This window comes from Eurosta solidaginis, chromosome 4 (genome assembly GCF_040869045.1).
Source record: "Eurosta solidaginis isolate ZX-2024a chromosome 4, ASM4086904v1, whole genome shotgun sequence".
NCBI lineage: Eukaryota > Metazoa > Arthropoda > Insecta > Diptera > Tephritidae > Eurosta > Eurosta solidaginis.
The window spans coordinates 47,349,755-47,371,578 of NC_090322.1; the positions used below are offsets into that span (position 1 = coordinate 47,349,755).

General features: G+C 39.4%; 2 protein-coding genes across 6 annotated transcripts in view; one reads left to right on the plus strand and one right to left on the minus strand.

Moving 5' to 3' along the window:
• spri (sprint) overlaps window positions 1–21,824 on the minus strand; it is a 1,202,745-nt gene that overhangs the window by 837,691 nt on the left and 343,230 nt on the right. The gene's annotated exons all lie outside the window — the stretch shown is intronic.
• LOC137247878 (N-acetylgalactosaminyltransferase 4-like) lies at window positions 1,457–7,280 on the plus strand. The gene is made up of 3 exons (XM_067778814.1): window positions 1,457–2,092; window positions 5,084–5,855; window positions 5,926–7,280. Exons 1-3 carry the CDS (start codon window positions 1,542–1,544, stop codon window positions 6,589–6,591), a joined length of 1,989 nt encoding a protein of 662 aa, XP_067634915.1. The 5' UTR covers window positions 1,457–1,541; the 3' UTR covers window positions 6,592–7,280.

Consider the following 21,824-nt stretch of genomic DNA (forward strand, 5'->3'; position numbering starts at 1 on the left):
TATGACTGATAAACTGCTCAGTAATTTAACACGAGTTTAAATTTGACTAGAGTTCAAGCAAACTTAGTTTAAGCATAGCTAAACCAACTACTGAAAACCGGGCCTAAGAATTCAAACAAAAAAGTAAAGTTTTTCCACCCGTTTTCAAAAGTTATACACAATAAACAGGGGCCCTATTCGCTAACTGTGAGTTTTAAAATGTACACAAGAAATTGTGTAAACTTTGAAGTTCTGATCCTGTAAAGAAAAACTGTGAACAAAAAAAACTCACTGATAAAAACTTCGTGAGTTTTCTTGGCAGCCAGTGTACTCTATTCTGATATTCAAAACTCATACGCACTGTTGCAGAATGCCTTTTTTGTTTTCATGGCGTTTGATGAATATTTTCTCACTGACATAAGACTTTTACATTCAGCACCATTCAGCAAAACAATGTACACAATAATTTACAGAATCGCATGAAAACTTAAAGTGTAAATTTGTGTGCAAATGAGTTTTCAATGAGTGTACATTTTTCATTTTTTCACAGCTACGGAATTGACCCCCAGTAGTACAGCTACTAGATACTCTATTTTGTATATTAGAAATGCAACGCTGCCGGATAGTGTCCACAAAAATATATGAAGACCAAGTACTTTGGTCAGGTGAGCGTAGCTGTGAGCGAACAGTTGATGTGTTGGTGTGTTCAGCATCCTTGTTTTTTCTTACCCATTGCCCAGTGTAGTAACTGTTTAGACAGCATTAAGGGCGAACTTTACTTTTTCGATACTATCTGATATGTATGAAAAACACTTGAGCAAACACATAAAAAAATATAAATACTTGGCGTTGTTTACCTACGAGGAGGTTTAGGCCGAGCTTCACTTCCAATACGAATTGCTTTATGCTGACTCTAAACGACAGCTGCAAGACAGATAAATTTTAACAGAGAAGCTTTTTACGGCAGGACTACGATCGGAGTGTTTGCTAAACTAGTTCCAAAGGGTTACCGGTCTTAGAAAAACTTGTTTTCTAATTGAAAAACTGTTTTCTAAATTTTAGTTGATTTCCCGAGATTTGAACCCAGAACCTTTGGTGTGTTAGGTGGTAGACGCCACTAACACACCACGCAATTACATACCATAGTGCAAATTAGGTAACATAACATTGAAGCTCCCACTGTAGCTAAAACTCCCACTTTTCTTTTCCACTTATCTCGCAAAGCACAAAAAACTTCACAAAAAACTTCAACACCATAAACATATGTCGTACATAGTACATTTTGTCTCTTATCAACGTAATAAGTTATTCGAAGACATGCGGTTTCTTGTCAAATGCACTCAAAGTAATTGAAAAGTACCGAAATACTAGAGCGATCTCGCATTTATCTCCAAAGTAATTATTTAATAGGTCTTCCAAAACACCTTACCAGCTGAAAGAACTCACCAGAGAAATATGTTAACAGTTATAAAGCATACATCGCGACGGTTGGTAACGCGCTACGGTTATATTTTGAGCAACACACTTTACCTTTTTCAGTGAGCCCTACAAAACTTTGCAAAATGGTAAAAATACGACGACGTCAAGTGAAGCGCGCTGTACGAAAAGTTATCTTTCTTATCGCTGTGATACTTTTACTAACTTTTTTCACCGCAATGTTAGTGGAAAAACGTCTAGGCGCAGTAGAAACTACAAACACCGTGGCTACTGATATCAATGGCGATCCAGTTACGCCTGAATTTGCGCTACGCGCACGCTTCAAAACACTGCATCCGCCAAAACCGCCCATACAAGAACGATTTGTGTTGCCACCGCCATCAGTGGTTAAAGTGCGCAGAGAAGCTATAAAGAGTACCGAAGCAAAGAAAAAAACAGTAAAAGGTATATTTAAAGTACCTCGGGCTGCGGGTGTGAAAAAAGTTTGGGAGGATCGTAAGTTAATTGAAAGGGATGCGCTACGTGTTGGATTAGGTGAGCATGGTGTACCAGCTAATATTACGGAGCAGCACCTCAAAGAGTTGGAGAAGAGCATGTCAATGGAAAATGGATTCAATGCTTTATTATCAGACTTGATATCTGTGAATCGTTCGCTGCCAGATGCTAGAAATAAAGCGTAAGTAACCACACGGATATGGGAGAACCGTTGTACTTGATGTTAAGTTAGAGTATTATTATCATATCGATACCTTTAGTTCGATCGATTGTGCTTGACCTTTCATCATACTACTGTATGGAGGCTTTTAATGTGTTTAGGCACCTATTCAGGGTTTTTACTCCATACCACGAAGGTTATAACGGTCACGCCACTTACAAATCGCCAGCGTTTCATACTCCAGCTCACAAAAGCGACAGATTTTTGTTTCGGATAGATTTGACTTACTTAACAGTGTCCCGTATAGTACCCTGTGAGAGTTCGTAGGTCCTCCCTGCTTAGATTAATGAGTTTTCCTGGAGGAAGTATAAGTATTTGGCCTGTCTAAGTCCTGAGTATTCAATCTAGTGCTTGCTTTGTTTGCCAGTTACTTATGGTTTCCTCAGTGTGTGCCTTTGTGGTTCCATAAAACGGCTCTTGACCATAGAATGCTGACAAGCCACTGTTGCTTGGCTAGGCAGTCTGCATGTTCATTACCTTAATGTCCATGATGCCCGGGAACCCATTCTAACAAAACCGTTCATTTAGCATTCTAATACAATCATCCACTTTCATAGATGTAGTTGTGTAAGACTGCAAGGTTTAATGAGGATACTTGAGAATAAGCGTTGGGGATAAGCCTCATCGTAGACGTTCTCTACCGCAAACTTATATTTAATGGAGTTCTAGAATCCCATAGATGCCAGCTCATAGATGCCAGCTTCCATTTTAGCGTAATCAAATTTTGACCCACCCGTGAAGCAAACCTCGAAGTCAGGATGAGTATTCCCAAACAGTTCTGTCCACAATGGACACCTGCAAACTTCGTGATATTTTGAGCGTAGAGGCCATTACTTAGCAGTAATTGAAAGATTTGTGAAGTGGTCTTTGTGTTTGAAACTTGAATAGCAAACAGTCAAATTCGAATTACAATATCATTTAAATTATGAGCACCGAACTTCTTGGTAAACCATGGCCTAGCATGGCATGAACATGATTTCTACCTAGGTGAGGTAAGGTTATTCTGGACAATCCCTAACACGGACTAAATGTGTACATCTTGTTACTAGAATTTTCTTGACGACCAAACGGAAGCACCCAATCAGATACCAGGACTTATGTAATAAAGATAACTTTGTCCTCTTGGCAAATCCTAGAATTTTTCTGGACCTAGCTCAAATGCTTTATTGAGATTTTTCCTTTCCGCAGTTGACGCCTTAACCTCGCGGGCGCATAACCCCAACACAGAACGTGCTAAACCAATTCTTCCTGTAGCGCGTACTGACGAGGTGATGCCAGACGGCAGTTTCCAGCTAGTACGCTCATCCTGGACATTAAGTCTTCTCTCTTCAGATATATGAACAACTTAGTGCCCTTATAACTCTTCCAAGTCGACTATTACATCAACCGTAGATTCGTCGTTAGCTGACAAAGACTGAATGTATCCATTTGATCGGCAACTCAATAAAGATGGTTACGCTACCTTAATCAGCTACGAATGTCTAATGTCTAACATAAAGACATCAATGTTTGTCATCTGCGCTAAAACATTTCGATACGATGTAAGAATAAGTCTATAAAACCTTAGTTATAACTACCGTTCGAGCTAGCTCAACCTCTCCGTTTTAGCCAGAAATTTGGGCTGCCCGATCACTGCAGCGTCTTTTGGGCATAGTGTGCCGGATAAAAGGATGCCGTAAAAGTGAAAGCTATTCGTCGCTGTAACTCACAAGTAATGTAACATTTACTCAGAAATTCAGGCGGTAATCAAAGCGCAAAGCTCTCCCACCGCATGGTCAAGAGCTGTGAGGGTTTGCTTGACTTCTCTTGCAGCTGTGTCTTACTCCTTTTCCATAAAAATAAATTGGGCGCCAGGGCATAACGATATACCTAGCAACTGTCAGCTGATCTCTAGGCCCGAACAGGCACTGTCGAGCTGAGTTTGTCTGGCTCTGCTATCTGCTTCTGCACAGGTGGATTATTTTAAGGTATGAAAATAATTTCAACCTTTTCACTGGAATCCTTGTACATCCAGTCTTATTTGCTCCCTAACAGCGAACTTGATTTGCCGGAATGGTGTCACGGAAGTTCGTGCAAACATTCTGTGTTGTAAAGAATGGTTAAAACTCAGCGCAGGTGTGTTTTCCCACCCGCAGAGCCATAATAAGATTCCGTTTACTGTTCGCCTTATGCAAACATGTTCTCACGCTCTCAGCTTTTCAAGCTCTCCTTATTGCCTTCAGTCTTCTAAGGAGGCCCTTAATCTCAATAGCAAGGGTTGGACAGTGTTGCCTCCTTTGCTCCCTGTTTCCGTTGCGTCTTCAATCAGCATGCAGTTGCATCACACAGTTTCCTATTATTACACTTACCAGCAGGCAAATTTCCTGAGATATTATTATAACCCAAAACCTACACCTCTTCCTTGGTGAACAGAAAGGTATATTCGTAACGTTACTGAATAGATACAAACGCTTCCTTTGGACTATCTCAGTAAACCAACAATGATGTAGGAGAAGTACTCATAAACTACAAATCACACACACAAGATTGCGCATTGCACATGTAAACAAAAGATCAGCTATTTTTTATGGGCAATTTTACGTCATTTTCCTTTAGCTCTTGTTTTTTTTTCTTTCTTTATTTCATTCGCTCAAGCAGTCAAGTGTGACGTATATGCGCAGAAGAAGCAATTTTGAACTCGTGAATGCGGAATCTTCTGTGTGTGATTTGTGCGCATAAACTGAGGGAGCATACAGGCTCCAATTTCTTACCAAGTAAAACATGAAAGCTGTGAAGCAATATGCCTTGGACTTTTCTTAGAGTTATGAGTCTTGCCACTGTATTTCGAAGGTATTACCACTGAATTCCTTCTATTCCTCAGACATGCTAGGTTCTCGGGGTATAAACTGTACTTTTTATCCTCATATAGTTAGTTTCAACTGCTTACATAACGTTTGTTTTTCTCTCCCTCAGCTGCCGTCACATAAGCTATCTTGCCAAGCTACCCACAACAAGTGTGGTCATCCCCTTCTACAACGAACACATAAGCGTTTTGAAGCGCACTTTACATAGCATCGTCAATCGTACACCAAGCCAGCTGCTCCACGAAATTGTGGTCGTCGACGATGGCAGCGATCGCGTATATCTAAAAGCCGAGCTCGAAGAATATATTGCAGAGCACTTCGGCAAACTTGTTACAATTGTACGGCTACCCGAGCGTTCGGGGCTTATAGTTGCGCGTTTGGCGGGTGCACGTGCTGCCACCGGTGAAGTGCTGGTATTTTTCGATTCACACATTGAATGCAATTATAATTGGCTGCCACCGTTGCTCGAGCCGATTGCTATAAATTACAAGATATCGACTTGTCCGATTGTGGATGTAATCAAGCACGAAGATTTTAGTTATGACGGCCAATATCAAAAGGGTTCACGTGGTGTTTTCGATTGGAAATTTGATTATAAACAGGTGCCATTGTTGCCAGCACAAACACTGAATGAGACAGAACCCACATCTAATCCCATAATGATGGGTGGGCTCTTTGCGATTAGTAGACAGTTCTTTTGGGAAGTAGGTGGCTACGATGAGGGACTCGATATATGGGGCGCTGAGCAGTTTGAGCTGAGTTTTAAGATTTGGATGTGTGGTGGTATGCTGTTCGATGTGCCATGCTCGCGCGTAGCGCATATATTTCGTGGACCGATGACTGGTCGACCAAGTCCACGTAAACATGACTTCTTTTCGAGGGTGAGTACGGAATACAAAAATAAATTAACATACATTTTCTTACACGTGAAAGTTTTGTTAAATTTTTCAGAACTGTAAACGCGTAGCCGAAGTTTGGATGGATGAATATAAACACTACCTCTACGAACGCCGTCCCAAGTTTGGCAGCATTGACCCCGGTGATCTCTCAGCACAGCGCGCGGTGCGTGAACGCCTGCACTGCAAACCCTTCAAGTGGTTTCTTGAGGAGGTAGCATCCGAATTGTTGGAATTGTTTCCACCCGTTGAACCACCATCTTATGCAGAAGGAGCTCTACAAAGTCAAGCTTATCAAAACTTTTGTTTGGACAAAATGAACAGGGGCAATCAAAGCCCTGTAGGCCTCTTTCATTGTGGCGCCAATAAAACACATCCGCATAGCAATCAATATTGGAAATTAAGTTATGTGCGTGATCTACGACACGAGGACGATGTCAGTTGTTTGGATGTGCACTCGCAGCAAGAAAATGCAACTGTTTGGATGTGGTCATGTCATCGACTGGGTGGTAATCAATTTTGGTATTATGATCGCCAACTTCAATGGTTAGTGCATGGGCTTCATGGGCATGCCTGCCTTGAGGCGATAATTGATGGGGATTTTCATGCGGTATATGTTAATCAGTGTGACAATTCGAATCCGCGCATGAAATGGATCTTTGGTAGAGTGAACGACACTGCACTGGATACCTTTTTTGACGATTTAACGGAACACTTTTGAAGCTAAAAACATATTTATCTAAACGGAGGAATTGAGTGGCGAAGCATTGTATGGGTTATGCGTTGTACAGATAGATGAAACTCATGGGTGATAAGATTGTATGAGTAAGTAGATGGACATAGAGATTAGCATAAGCACAAACAGATGTATCGATGGTGAGGTGGATAGGACAGCGTAAAGTAGACTGGTGAATGAAAAAATGTTTAGCCTAATGTATAAATGGATGGATCGGTGAAAGATATGAGGGACTAAAGGGCAAAGAATGAATGATGAATGAAACTCGGAAGACGGCAAAACAAACGAACAGGTGAATGAATCGAGGGTAGTTGATAATACGCACAGAAAGGTGGATTAATCTATGAATGGCTGTACTGACATAGAGCCGTGGTGGATGAATCTATGGATGAATGTAATGACAAAGCGACATACGGCGAGAAAGATGGCCAATACTTTCATAGACCTACTAAACAGGTTGATCTATAGGCATATAGATGAAAGTAACGATATACGAACGCACGGTCAGTAAGACGAATGTCATCATCACAAAACACTATTATTAGCTATCACATCAACTGGAGAAACCTTGAAGCTCAAGATAATTATACAAAGCCTTCCGCTTCTACGTTTATTAACGTTTGTATGTACTTTTAAAATTTGTTACGTTAACGCCTCTATCAACTCTACTCGAAATAAAGTTATTGTGCCGTTGTTATTATATGCAAATTAAAGTTTATTCATTCGCTTCACACTTCATAGCTAAAACATGACCGCCACTAATCGCTGTCCAAATGACGTTGACTTGTAAATAATTAATTGCACCACTTAACAACGAGAATTAATCTTACCACTCTCGTCAACCACAACAACCAAAGATGTTACAAGGTGACGCAAAAGTTCTTCTAGGCATATTGATACAAGAACTGCGATTTCTCAAAACTAGAAGCTTTGATTTCATTCTGGAAAGTCCAATTGGTGTGGCAAGTCATTTAACTTGGAAAATCCCTTTTTTAGTTCATCTTTCTCGCGAACTATTCTCGTTTGTACCCTGCAAAAATCGTTGGATCATGTGGTCCACTGGAGTACTTACCATTATACTCCACTGTAATGCAGCAATGGACCAACTCATGTTTGGAAACGAACATATTGTAAGCCGATCAATGCTCGTTTTTAACGATTGTAATCACTACACGATGTTTATTGGACTGTGGGTACTCCATGGATTACTTTGATGTAATGCGGAGCTGGAGTGTATGGTCCGGTCCTAGGACATCGCAATGTTAATTGGACCATATTTTTTGTATGAGTTGTGGTTAATTTTGGAGTACTCGGTTGGTCCATAGCGAGTACTCCATACATGCATGCATGGAGTACTCGGGATTTTTGCAGGGTAGCCCTACTTCTACGGCTCGTCAATATAGGTAGAATTATAATGGTCGTAAATCCACACGAAATTGTATTGTCCTGTTATTTTTTTGGTTGTCCCCACAAAAGTTGATCCAGAGTGCTAAATCAGCGACTAAAGAGATTTTAGGCCGAGCTTCTCTTCCAATTTCGTCGTGCTCCATTTAATTTTTCCTACAAATTGGCGGGACGGGACCTGCATGTGTTATTCTGACTCCGAATGGCATCTGCAAGACAGATGTGTTTTCACTGAAAAGGTTTTCATGGCAGAAATACGCTCGGAATGCTTGCCAAACACTGCCGAGGGACGACCACGCTTATATATATATTTGATGTAGTAATCCGAACATACTATCATCACACCACGACGCCCGCTATTACGGTGATTCAGCGGTTAACTAATTTTAATAGTTCTACAAGAAAAATCTGTACTTGCCCCTTGTACTGCTGGTATTTTAGAACGAAATAAGCCATCAATCGACTGTGGGCTAGTAGAAATATGTGGCTATCAGCCTGTGTAATATAAAGCATGACTTGGTGCTCCAGCGGCTGTCTTTTTTCAATGCTGTCTGCATTTAGACCTTCCGCTTAAGCTTTTTTCTTCCATGTCTGGCTTTCTTTTACAACTTTCAATAGTTACTCTAGAAAAATCTGCACTTCATTCTTTGTAGTTCTGGTATTTTGAAACACAATAAACTTTCAAACTTTAACTCAATCATCATCGGTTGTGAGCTCAAGCGCACCAGCTTCTCTAGGCCTTTCAACTCTGTCTGTATTTAGGAGTGCAGAGATGGTGACCATCCATAATCTAGGTGCTTTATGTACATCCGTTACATTATCGGCTGCTATGTCGTTATTGTCTATGTTACTCTGGTTTAGCCGAGTTTAAAACCTTCCATCTGTTTCCGAATTTTTGCTAAAATTTCCGGGTTTTATTCTTGCTGGCTAGCAGCTCAAGCTGTTCGCACGCAGGCCCTATGCTTTTCATTTTTTTTTTCCTCTGCTAGCCTCCTTTAAAAAAATCAGCGTTCCATTCTTTGTAGTGCTGGGATTTTGAAACAGAATAAACTTTCAAACCTTCATCTGTGAAACGTAATAAAAACTCAAATAAATAAGATCTCTTTATAAACAAAAAATACCTTTTGCGCTAACTTCTATGTCTGTTGCATAAAATGCACCACAATTAAAAACAACATCAACAAGTGTGAAGTCATGTGTTCCGAGCGCTATCAATACATATGTACATACATACGATTTTTATCTATTAAATTTCTTATATTTTACCTATTCTAAAGTCCGCATCTTTATTTTTCATAGCTGCCTCAAGCATTTTAATAGACTGCATTCCAATGTCAAACAGCCGTCGCTGGTCCAACTCAATCTTGCTCATACGCGTCGCTCGCAACTGCCTTCGCCTGCTACCATGAATCTAAGCAATTAATACATACGAAAACCAGCACTGTGAAACGCTCTACGCCTGATTGTTGTTACGAATTGCTCACGTTTTTATACTCAGCTGAGCAGAGCTCACAGAGTATATTAATTTTGTTCGCATACGGGTACCCCGTAACGGCATAAACTAATCGAGATAGATATAGACTTCTAAATATTAAAATGATATGACCGAAAAAATAAATTCATTTAGCCATGTCCGTCCGTCTGCCCTTAAACACGATAACTTGAGTACGTTTTAAGGTATCTTGATGCAATTTGGTATATGAAAGTTCCTGGGCACTCATTTCAGATCGCTATTTAAAATGCACGAAATCGGACTATAACCACGTCCACTTTTTCAATATCGAAAATTTAGAAAAACTGAAAAAGTGCGATAATTCATTACCAAAGACGGATAAAGCGATGTAACTTGGTAGGTGGGTTGACCTTATGACGCAGAATAGTACATTACTAAAATTTTGGACAATGGGCGTGGCACCGCCCACTTTTAAAAGAAGGTAATTTAGAAGTTTTGAAAGCTCGAATTTGGCAGTCGTTGAAGATATTGTAACGAATTTACCGCGATTCCTCTTATTTGCAACCTTCTGCTAACGTTCGAATCACTAAACTGTTGAATAAATATGTAACTCCACTATTCAATAATGCAAAATGGATTTTATTAAAGTACTTCTCAATAACACTTCTATTGCTCGCCAGATAGCGTCTTAAATCAAACTGATTGTCGCGCCTCTCCTGTTGCTGCCTTTTATACTCTGTAATTTCTCGTTCGAATACTTCTAGGCGCTTCCAGAATTTTCTTGGTTACTGCTATAAAATTATAACTACAGATGCACGTGTATAGTTTCTTATATGCGCGTGTATTTGTGAGCGACACTTCCACAATTATAATTGCATACTTTTGGGAGCATCTCAGAGAAGATATCTGCATGTATTTGTGCGTCTCTTCTCCGCTGCGTGTACGTACATATGTGTAGACATAATGATTGATCTATTGACGTGCATACAAGTCACTGCTTATCATCGGCTTAGAGATGATAGTATCCCTTAGTGTTGCTAATATTCGTCACAATATCATGATGAAATATGGCAGGAACATTCCTCCTATAACTATATGTATGCTAAATAAAAATGAGCAAAATCGGATGACGAACACGCCCACTTAAAAAAAAAACATTTTAACTCAAATTTCAACAAAAAATTTAATATCTTTACAGTATATAAGTAAATTATGTGAACATTCAACATGGTGCAACAAAATACAAAAATAAAAGAAAATTTCAAAATGGGCGTGGCTCCGTCCTTTTTCATTTAATTTGTCTAGAATACTTTTAATGCCATAAGTCGAACAAAAAATTACCAATCCTTGTGAAAGTTGGTAAGGGCATAGCTTCTGTGACGATAACTGTTTTCTGTAAAAATGGGCGACATCGGTTGAAGCCACGCCCAGTTTATATACACAGTCGACCGTCTGTCCTTCCGCTCGGCTGTTAACACGATAACTTGAGAAAAATCGATATATCTTTACTAAACTTAGTTCACGTACTTATCTGAACTAACCTTATCTTGGTATTAAAAATGGGCGAAATCCGACTATGAACACACTCACTTTTTCGATATCGAAAATTTCGAAAAATGAAAAAAATGCCATAACTCTATACCAAATACGAAAAAAGGGATGAAAAATGGTGATTGGATTGGTTTTTTGACGCAAAATATAACTTTAGAAAAAACTTTGTAAAATGGATGTGACACCTACCATAATAAATAGAAGAGAATGAAAAAGTTCTGCATGGCGAAATCAAAAGCCCTTGGAATCATGGCAGGAAAACTGTTCGTGGTATTACATATATAAATAAATTGGCGGTACTCGACAGAGGACGTTCTGGGTCACCCTGGTCCACCTTTATGGCGATATCTCGAAAAGGCGCCCAGCTATAGAACTAAGGCCCATTCCCTTTTAAGTCCTCTTTAATACCTTTCATTTGATACCCATGTCATACAAACACATTCCAGGGTTACCCATTTTTCTACATGGTGATTTTCCCTTATTTCACAAAGGATGAAGGACAATTCGTTCCAAAAAACGTATTGGTCTACAATTTGTCGATATTGATAGCTGAAGAAAGATAGCAAAGGCAAGTTGCTCCACTTTTTAGTATTACCATTTGTATGTATCCCTGAAAAAGACAATTTTGTCTCCAAAGCTCTCAGCTGATTATGTTATGTTCGGTTACACCCGAACTTAGCCTTCCTTACTTTTTTTTATTTATTTTTTCTCTTCGTACATTTGCGCCTATTCAACAACGTTGCCGCCTTGCGGTCTGCTAATTTTTTTATTCTTTTTTTCATACGCTTTTGATTTTATTTGTTTTTATGTTGATACTGTTGTTTACAGTTACTTCAAGCTTGATTGATTAAAAGAAGGTCAAAAGCATTGAATGGAAAACGGTTTACATCATAGACAAGGCAGCGAGGTCCGATTAGTAAAGTGGTGCGGGGTGGCAGTGTGCAGATGGATGCCCTGTAATAGCTTAAGCAGCAACAATACGTCACTTACTGAGCGGACAAGGAAGAAACTGACAGCAGATTTGGCTGTGTTTAGTTTAATGGTAAACAGCAGATAGGCAATCTATCAGTCGTCGCATACTTCATACTTTGCCAATTTTCCTACTTTTGACATACGTCGCTTACATCACATATGTAGGACTTTTTTTGCCTTTTTTGGTACGCGTCATTGAACAATATAAAATAAACAATGCTATTACTTGACTTACTGTTATTATTTTAAAAAATAAATTCAATTTTATTTCTGAATAAAAGTATTTACCTCAGTCGTTAAATGCCTCACTTTACGCCACGTGCGTACTGTCAATAAAAAGTGGCGTACGTCGTGACGGTGACGGATTGTATCTGCTGCGCTCATAAGTTATGGCCAAGCCACAATGAAGTTTTTCGTATACTTAGATGCGTTCAACACAATTTTATGCATGCCATTACCATCGTCAAAATCACGCAAGATGTTGCGTTTGTAAATATAAAGGAACTTCATACTTAGCAATTGAAGTTTATTTCGCTTTGCCATTCACATACAACATTTCGCGAAGCACTTTCTTGTATATGAGAATGTTTATAACAGTTTGTTGCTAACATAATTTGTATTCTATTCATTTGCAGCTTTAATTGTGAAAAATGTTAGAGAAGTAGCAACAAGTATGAAAGCACCCTTAGCCAAAGCAAATATCGGATGCTTCTTATTATGCTTTGCTTACAACAAAAGTTCGAAGATGGCTACTTTTTCATTTCAGATGGCGCCAGTGTCGCTCAATCTACCACTATCTATAAAAAGACATGCAATCTACTCACCTTAATATATAAAAAACACGTGTCACTATGTTTGACGCAAATGGACTCCTAAACTACTGAACCGATTTTCAGTTTGTTTTGCACCACGTGTGCAGTTTGATCTAACTTGAAAGATAGGATAGGTTATATCTCAGTTTATAGTCGCAATATTATTTGATTGCAATTTTTTTATATGTTCATACGTAATAATAAAATGTTACGTATACGCACCGGCACTCACATTTTCAGGGGTGCAGATAAGACCTGTAAAGAAAAAGTACCAGTACAAGTACAAGTATCAGTACCTTAGTACTTCGAAAAATGAGTACAAGTATAAGTATCGAGGTACTGGTACTTGAATTGTTGAAGTACAAGTAAAGTACTTGTAAGTACTTTCGAAGTACTTTGATAAGTATTGAACGGTTTTGAAGCGGATCAACCAGCACCCTTACGATCACCTAACTTTGACAAAATGGTTGAAGAAGAGTTTTACAGGTATTTTAATGGTACATCAACAGATTTCAACAGAGTCAGACGGAAAAAGCTTATTAAAATGTATGCAGATAGGCCAAATTTAGGGCAGGACAACGTCTGCCGGGTCTTCTAGTAATGTATAAGATTGACTAAAACGCATCTATGTGAAAAACTGCTTATGTGACGGAGAAACGGGCTATCTTCTCACATATTAGGGTTCAATCATTGTATTTCCGCATGAGAGGAACTTGAGCACAATAGAGGTCGTATAGTGAAAGTTGGCGAATCTATACAAGGTGCTGCAAAACGGGCTCAACCAATTCGCCGTGCTGAACAATGTCAAGTCAAAGGAAATGAAGGCGAATCCATACCAGGTGGTGGCAAACGAATTCAACCAATTCACCGTGCTGAAGAATGTCATTGATTTCGATTAACTGACATAAGTATTAAAGCACAAGGCGCTGTATGGAAAATAATTAAGATAAGCAATCAGCTGTTGGGATAACAACACCTAGTACTGAATTCGCCTTGCTAAATATTCATTGCATTGTGAATGATAACTACGTGTGATATCTTATCTGTCAAATGCCTGACAGGATGTTCAATATGGCTACTTTTCAGCGTTTTGACAGGGTGTTCAATATGGCGGCGCCTATCTTCAGCGGGTGATAGAAAGAGATACAGAATGAGATAGCGATAGTCAAATACAAATCAGGTGATCCAATCACTTTGGAATTTTGACGTCTATGCAGAAGATATCACACTTAGTTATCATTCACAATGATTCATTGCTTTTGGAATGTACTCCGAAAAGCACCGTTTCACACAGCTGATATTCCCTTCAAGAACACTTTTGGTTAGATTACCAATGGTCTCAGTGAAAGCTTTTACGAGTTTATGAAGGGAAAATTATTAAAATATGCGTGTGTGAGTACATGCGTAAGATCTTCCATTTTCCAATATTGCGGACGAACTTGTCTCTGTTAATAGTTTTTACCTAAATGGTCTTCATGGTGATTTACTAAAGTCGCTCACTGGTCATCTTCATGCAAATGCATAATTTTGTTATCTCATATGCAACTAATGGTGAATGGCCTTAATAAACAAAACAAAACAAAAAAAAAAAAACACGAGACATAGCAAACAGAAGTGCCATTTCATGCTTTAATCCGCTTTAAGTTGGTCAAGAGCATTAAGAAACCAAATTTTTTTGGAAAATAAAAAAGACTTAGGCACAACTCGCAATTCGCCCTTTGATTTTTATGATTTTGCCAATCGCTCAACTCATTAACGTCAAGTATTATGCCATTTAAGCTCATTGACTTCACGTCAAATAAGCTGTCAAATTTTAACAACCAAATTTTAAAATAAGTGGAATTGAGCATACGATTCGAGATTATAATGAATAAGTGCGAATTAGTTTTGATCGACAAGTTGTAAATCTCTTAAACAAAATAAATGTGAAGCAATTAATAGAAATAAAATATTGAAAAAAATTTATTTCACGGTCATTACAAAATTGAACAAATTTGGTAATTTGTCAAAGGTTAGTTTATACTAATAGCTACAATTTTGTATCACCGTATCTAATTTCTTGGCGGAAGGTCTCGAGCTGACTTTGAAAGCAAAACGTCTTACTATGTCTGCATGTGATTCAGGCAAGTATTCTTCGGTTGCGATGTTTATTGTGTTTCAAAATGTAAAAGTGCCAGCATGAAAAAAAAACATGAGCGTCATCCAAGGAATCCACTTTGCAATTGTAGAAATGCCCAACGAAAAACTTATCTTATAGTTACGGTCGTTTTACCAACTCTGGTTTGCTTGAAATTTACCGAGAGGAAAGCCATTCTGTAGAAAGCTGCATTTGATATTTTCGTTATCGCCAACAGGGTTGTTTAGCCCCAGTTAAATCACGACTGGATAAATCAAATCTTCCTACAGAAACTAATCATCCTATTATCATACACGCAGCATCATGCATCCAAGGTAATCTGAAGAGCTAATGGAAAACAATAATGCAATTTTAAAGATCTTCTTTTATTCGAAACTCACCGTACGAATAATATTTAATACGAACTAAAAGCAAATTTAAAAGGCCAACGACTAGAATTCAAACTGTTCAAACAACTCAGATAGTAGCGTCATGCTTAACAAGAGATCGGTTCTCTATCCAGCACTGAATTACTTCTTTCTGATGGCGCCAACATTTGCAAAGTCTGCAAAGTCGCCTCAGAAGGTTAATAATATGCCCACACGGAACATCTCATTCTTCATTTAGCGTCGAACTAAGTGCCGAAGGGATTCAAGGGGTTGATAAAGGCAATACAAAGCTTTATAGCTTTAAAGTTTCCGCAACCCAATTGTCAACCTCGCCTACATACGTGAGGGGAATCCTGTTACAAATAGGAGTCCATCATGCACATATTTAGAAGGCGAGGCTCTGGCGACCCCAAGTTCCTCATGGAACTAGTGGTGGGTGGAGAGGGCGGGATGTCCTAGAAGGTTTAATGTGGTTATATTAATCTTTCCCGAGATGGTCGGGCTAGTGCCTTAAAGGTGCTTCTGTTACCGGACCGTACAGGATCTTCAGGGTGTGAGGGAGCGAGCTACATCAAATTCCACACACAAATTAAAGAGGTGACATTCTCATTCAAAGTTGTGTTAGGCTGGTAAGGTTGAACTGGCCGGTCCGTGGGGACGTCACATTGACTGAATGAGTACATGATTTTACCAGAACTTTGCCTAATGACCAAACTGAAATACTTTATCAAAAACCAGCACCTATGCTATAAAATAACTCCGTTCTCTTGATCAATCATTTCCAACTCTCTCCTTCTCTTAATCTCGGCCAATCAATTTGGGATGTCTACGGAGCAAGCTTCGAGGGATGCGCTTTTTCTGACTAGCTCGTTCGCTTTTTTCATTCCCATCACTTGTCATATGTTGTGGGCCCAATATGGATGTATGTTTCTCTCCATTCTGATGAATTGGGGAAAGCGGTATAGCTGAGGGATTTCATCGGCTGCGTCTGACCACCACAATTTCTGTCTGTTTCGGTTCACGACTTTCAAGACGCTGTGCTTGGACCCGCGGTATAAAACTACTCCAATGTCGTGTGCAAATGACGAAAACAATTAAGGTCTCGGCTAAGAAGGCAACCGTTTTCTATAAATTTTGTTACCAGTACATCTCCTAATTTTCAAAAGGACACATTTGAGGAGATTACATCACTCCACGCACAACTTCTGAAGGTCTTTGTTCCACCAGAAAACAGTCTACAGTTTAGTATTGCGCATCCCTGACACAGTTGAATGGTGCTTGATCTCTTACATCTCGTCTTCTGTACGCAGCAAACGGGTGCCTGTTACCCCAATACGTAAATTACAAAACCTCGCTTTTACAGAGGTTTAGTCATACGGCACAACGCAATGTTACAAGTTAAGGCCAGAAGTTTTTTGATGTGAGTGTTTTTTGTTTTAATTTAGGCTGCGTTGTATAAGTTCGATTTTTTACAAAGCCCAGCCTCTGGAAGTCATTGCATCAGTGGAACTACCCTTTGTGTGTTGTTGTTGTTGTAGCAGTGCTTCGCCCCATCCAATAGATGCGACCAAACACAAATTGACATCAATATCCTCTAACGGGAGTCCAAGGAAACTTGCTGTTTCAACAGGGGTGGACCATAATCAGAGTGGTGCTAGAGGCGTTGGTTCCACATTACAATTGAAGAGATGGTTGGTGTCATGTGGGGGACACATTGCAAGCAGGACATACATTTTGTGTGTGGGGTTGATTCTGGATAGGTCAGAGTTTAACCTGTGACAGTATCCAGATCGAAGTTGACCTAGAGTGACGCGCGTTTCCCTAGGAAGAGTGCGTTCGTCTTCTGCTAGTTCTGGGTATTATTATTTAAGTACTGGGTTCGCCTGGAAATTCCTGGCATAGAGGGCCGACGCCTATTTGTGCTTGTGCTTTCTCGCTTCATATGGCTGTGTTCTCAGGTGCCGTATTCCCTCATAATGCTTACGGAGATACCCCTTAAGCCCCTGGCCCCAGGTTTCTGGGTATTCAATAGAAACTGTTTGGTTAGCATTTCATGTCTCTTCCCAATGGGGAGTACTCTCTCCTCATTGTGCAGATGGTGTTCTGGGGACATAAGAGGACAGCCCGCAGCGGTTCTGAGGGCAGTATTTTGGCAGGCCTGTAGTTTCTTCCAGTGAGTAACCTTTAAGCTTGGTGACCATATCGGGGACACTGCAATGCAATCTGCCGGCCAATAGCTTTGTAAGTGGTGATGAGCGTTTCTTTATCTTTACCACAAGTGCTGCCGGCAAGATGGTTTGAGAATTTTATTACGACTCTGGATTTTCGGTACAATTACGGCTGCCGCTCTCCAAAATGTAGATCCTGATCGAATGTCACACCAAGATAGGGTGTAAGATAGTCGGTAGCGTGGTGCCATTGACGTGGATGTTCAAAATGGTCGATATTTGGGACGTCCATGTTGTAAATAAGGTCGCCGATGATATGGTCGGTGACAATGTCAGGTTTCCCGAGGCGAAGAAACTGGAGAGATCAGTGTGTGTGATTGGCCTTTGTTATCTAATTAAATAAATTGGCTTTTGTTGAGATCAAAGCTAATTTTCTCCATTCTAAAACAATGTATCTAATTTAGACCCTAATGAAGTCTTTCACGATAATGACCACTAAATAGCTTTTCATCATACTCTACATCAGATACTACAACCGGCTTACTAATAATTAAATATTTAACATTTTTTTTGTTTTTTTGAAATTTACCAAACAATTTCGATATATGCCGAATTTCCTATCATTAAACCGCCAACCCAAATCGTATTACTCAAATGCCCCAAATTACATGACTGTTGATTTGGAAATCCACATTGAAATGAAGTAACGGTGTTATACAAAAGCGTACACTTAAGTGTATGAAGGCAAGCTCATCAAACAATAACAACGGTAACAATAATATTGCAATTTTTTTTCCAAAACTGAAACCGATTAAATAATAAAAGAGACAGTGATTTATGATTTTTCCTCGAACTCGAAATTTGTTTGTAACCGACGATGGGAGTTGCACTGTATTTAGGTAGCTATTAAATGGCAGCCGTGACGAGCAGCGGCAAGGAACACGCCGCTACTGGCCACAACTAAATAACTAGATTTTGCCACAAGGTCTTTTCGTAAGTACTAATAGAAGGCATAACAAGAAACTGGATATACGAAGAACGTTTGATAAGTACTTAAATATTCAGATGAAATCAGGCACACTACCTCTTGACGAATTGTGTAATTTCATAAAACTTTACCAAAACATCAATGGATTGACTGCTTTCCTTTACTTTTGAAAAGACTTCATAACAATGATTCCGATTCCAGACACTTCAATAGTTGAGCTATACTCTACAAAAAAAGTTATCTAGTCCTTCCAGTCTAGTCCAACTTTCCATTAACACAGATTGACACAGATTACATGGTCCTAAGCTTCGAAAGAGATATTGTGGCCACAATAGAGTCGGAGGATTGGGGCAAAGGTGCGGATCTGGCAAAGCATACTATACACGCGTTTACCAATGGTTCCAAATTAACGAGGGAGCTCCTGGCATTGGTAGAGTGCATACAACATTTTCAAAAGTACTTCTACGTGCAGCAATTCCGCGTCAGGGCAGATAATTCAGCGCTGAAATGGTTCCGACAATTCCGTAATCCAGAAAGATAATTTGCGCAGTTGGTCGTGCGCCTACAAAGCTACGACTTCGCAAAGGTAGTATACATGGCAATGCTGATACAATATCGCGAAGGGCATGTTATTTGGAATTCAAACACTGTTCGAAAATTGAGGCTAAAGAAGACTTTATCGATGTCCGGCTAGTGAAAATAACGTGTACGAATGAATGGGACACGGAACAGCTAAGAAAGTTTCAACTAGAAGATACATATGTGTCACATGTGCTGCAAGGTCTCCAAATATAGAGGAGATGTCAGCAGAAGTTCCTGTTGCTAAGTCATATTGGACCCAGTGGAACAGTGTACAATTGATTTCTGGTTGCTATCATCGAATATGGGAGAGTGAGGATGGTCAAAATAAAAAGAAACTGATAGTTGTCCCAAGGAAAACGTTCTCAGTGAGTTGCATAATAGTCCAAGTGGAGGACATCTCGCATAGACATTGGAGAAAAGAAAGAAAACAGACTCTATTCGATTGTTTGCCGAGACAGTAAGTCACAGAGTTGACTGCCAACTGCGACGTTTACATCAGAGCAAAAGGGCACAAACCCATAAGTCATGGTTAGGTGAAACAATGCAACTCAGGTGCACCATTTGAGAGGATCGTCATGGATATAGCTCGGAGGTATAGCCAATTTCAAACCATGAAGTGGAAACCATTGGTGCACCAATGAAGTTGTCCTCTGAACAAAGGAGAAATTCTGAATCAGCTGTGTTCCAAGAAATGTGCAAGAAAATTTGAACAACTGCCCAAATTTTTTGTCTGATGGTATGGTGAAACAATTCAATAGAATTTTGGAAGAATATCTAAGAAAAGTTGTGAACAAGTTTCAGAAAGCACTTAATTCGGAAGAGTTTACGAGAGAAAGTTTATGTTATACAACCAACGATACAAGAAATGCTTGGCCCAAAAATTTCAATGTAACTGCAAAGTTATTAGAAAACCTACGGAACAAATTGAAGGTGGCTCATTTGGACAGGGTGATAGTGACGATCAGATTTAGGTGGCGGGTAATTTTGCGAAAAATACGGCACATCACTATGCCGCTACACAACTAAAAACAGCAGTATAAACAGCTGAGGCAACAAACAGTAGGGCTGACTACATTCACGACGGCGGTGTAGCCGCCACATCAGTCATATTATTTTTACACATGTTCTTATTAGCTTCGTTATTTTCGGCGTGACAGAGCAACTTGACAATCAATCACGAAAGCCGTTGTAGCCAGATTAAACCTAATTCTATTTTTGGGAAGCGACAGTGAGTGGCGTCCTTTTTATTTTGTCAATAAAAACTAAAATAGAAGTAAATAACAGATAACAAAAGCTAAAATCATTCTTTTGGACATTTTTTAAACATAATTAATATTTTTTCTAAATTTTTCGCTACTGTTTGCTGTAATTTATATTGGTGGCTGCCGCTTTCAAAGTAATCAAGAAGCCAATGCTTGGCTACGGTTGTTGTCAAGCTTTGCTTTATTGTGGTCGTGGTCTGTAGACGCCGTGTTGAATGTGGTCAGCCCTAGTTATGCACACATCTGAGCAGAAAAAAAAAACACCACATTACTGACACAACACACGGGAATAAAGAGTACATATGAGATTGCATAAACTACAGCAAGCGTAGGCAGATTTGTAAATACAAGTGTATAGGTAATTGAGAGCGCATTGATCGCGCGAACCAATTGGTTTTCATGTCAGTCACTTGTTACACAGCAACTAACAAAGACTTATATTTTTTTATGCGCAATATGGAAAGCGAACAATTTTATATGCTAACCAAAAAAATTATACGTACATTGATGAATATTTTTAACCTTCGCTGGGCAATGACGTTGCTACGCCACTTGTTCAGCGACGACTAAATCATTTGGTAAGCAAAGAGCGCAACCTGTCTGTGTGAAGAGTGTAACCTGTTTGTCTGATCAATTGATCTATGAAACGCCGATGTCTGAACTACAGCCACACGTGTATATAGCCAAGCCAATAGGAAATACAGAAACGAGAATTAAAACAGCAACTATTCGAAATGGCTGTTCGAGAAGGGTCTAGACCTTGAAAGAAGAATTGTGGTGAAAGCAACCAAGTGCTATATAAACAGCGAGCGCAGTCTGCGGATTATCAATCAATTTGATTTTAATACGTCCTAAGTGAAGTATGCCAATCATTTCAATTGTGATGTTCTACTACCATAGTAGTGCTGTAAATAAAGAACATTTCGATATTCGCATCAATTGTATGAAGCGAAGCACGGTTTCTATAACGACAGCTATATTCTCTTCCAATGAATACCAAAAGTAGTGATGATTCGCAGAAAGATTTCACGACATTGCCGCTTCGTTGCGACTCGTGAATATGATAAGTAAAAAACTTTGGTTGATGAATTCCTTAATGGAAAACTAAAACTTAAATCTAAGTTGTGGAAAGACTTGGTCTTTTAAGTTTCTATTTTGAAACAATGCATAAAACCGTGTCAGGTTTCAGCGACTTTGATTGAGATAGTGCTAAGAGGATGTAGAGCTGAAGCTGAGAATAGCAGAATATAGCAAAGCTAAGGGTAAAAATTAAATCTATTTCATAGTCCTTTCCAACTGGACTCAGTATTTGAAGCATAGAGGACAACGGGACTACGGAAAATTGATACAAGAAACTGGGCATTGCAGTCGAGTGTAGCAGATGCGGGCAGTCCTCCGTAACGCTTTGGTAGTAGCAACTTGGGAACGAATTCTCTGACCTCTCGAACCTTAGGGTCTGTGGTTTTTAGTCGCCTGTTTCGACAGGTATGCTCCCCGCGCGATTACTCTAAGCCCCTTAAC

What these genes read in the sequence shown, in the direction of transcription:
- LOC137247878 (XM_067778814.1), top strand. Translation starts at nt 1,542, where the DNA reads ATGGTAAAAATACGACGACGTCAAGTGAAGCGCGCTGTACGAAAAGTT. An exon ending in CCAGATGCTAGAAATAAAGC is followed by an intron (nt 2,093 to 5,083) that starts GTAAGTAACCAC and finishes TCTCTCCCTCAG; the next exon opens with CTGCCGTCACATAAGCTATC. An exon ending in AACATGACTTCTTTTCGAGG is followed by an intron (nt 5,856 to 5,925) that starts GTGAGTACGGAA and finishes TAAATTTTTCAG; the next exon opens with AACTGTAAACGCGTAGCCGA.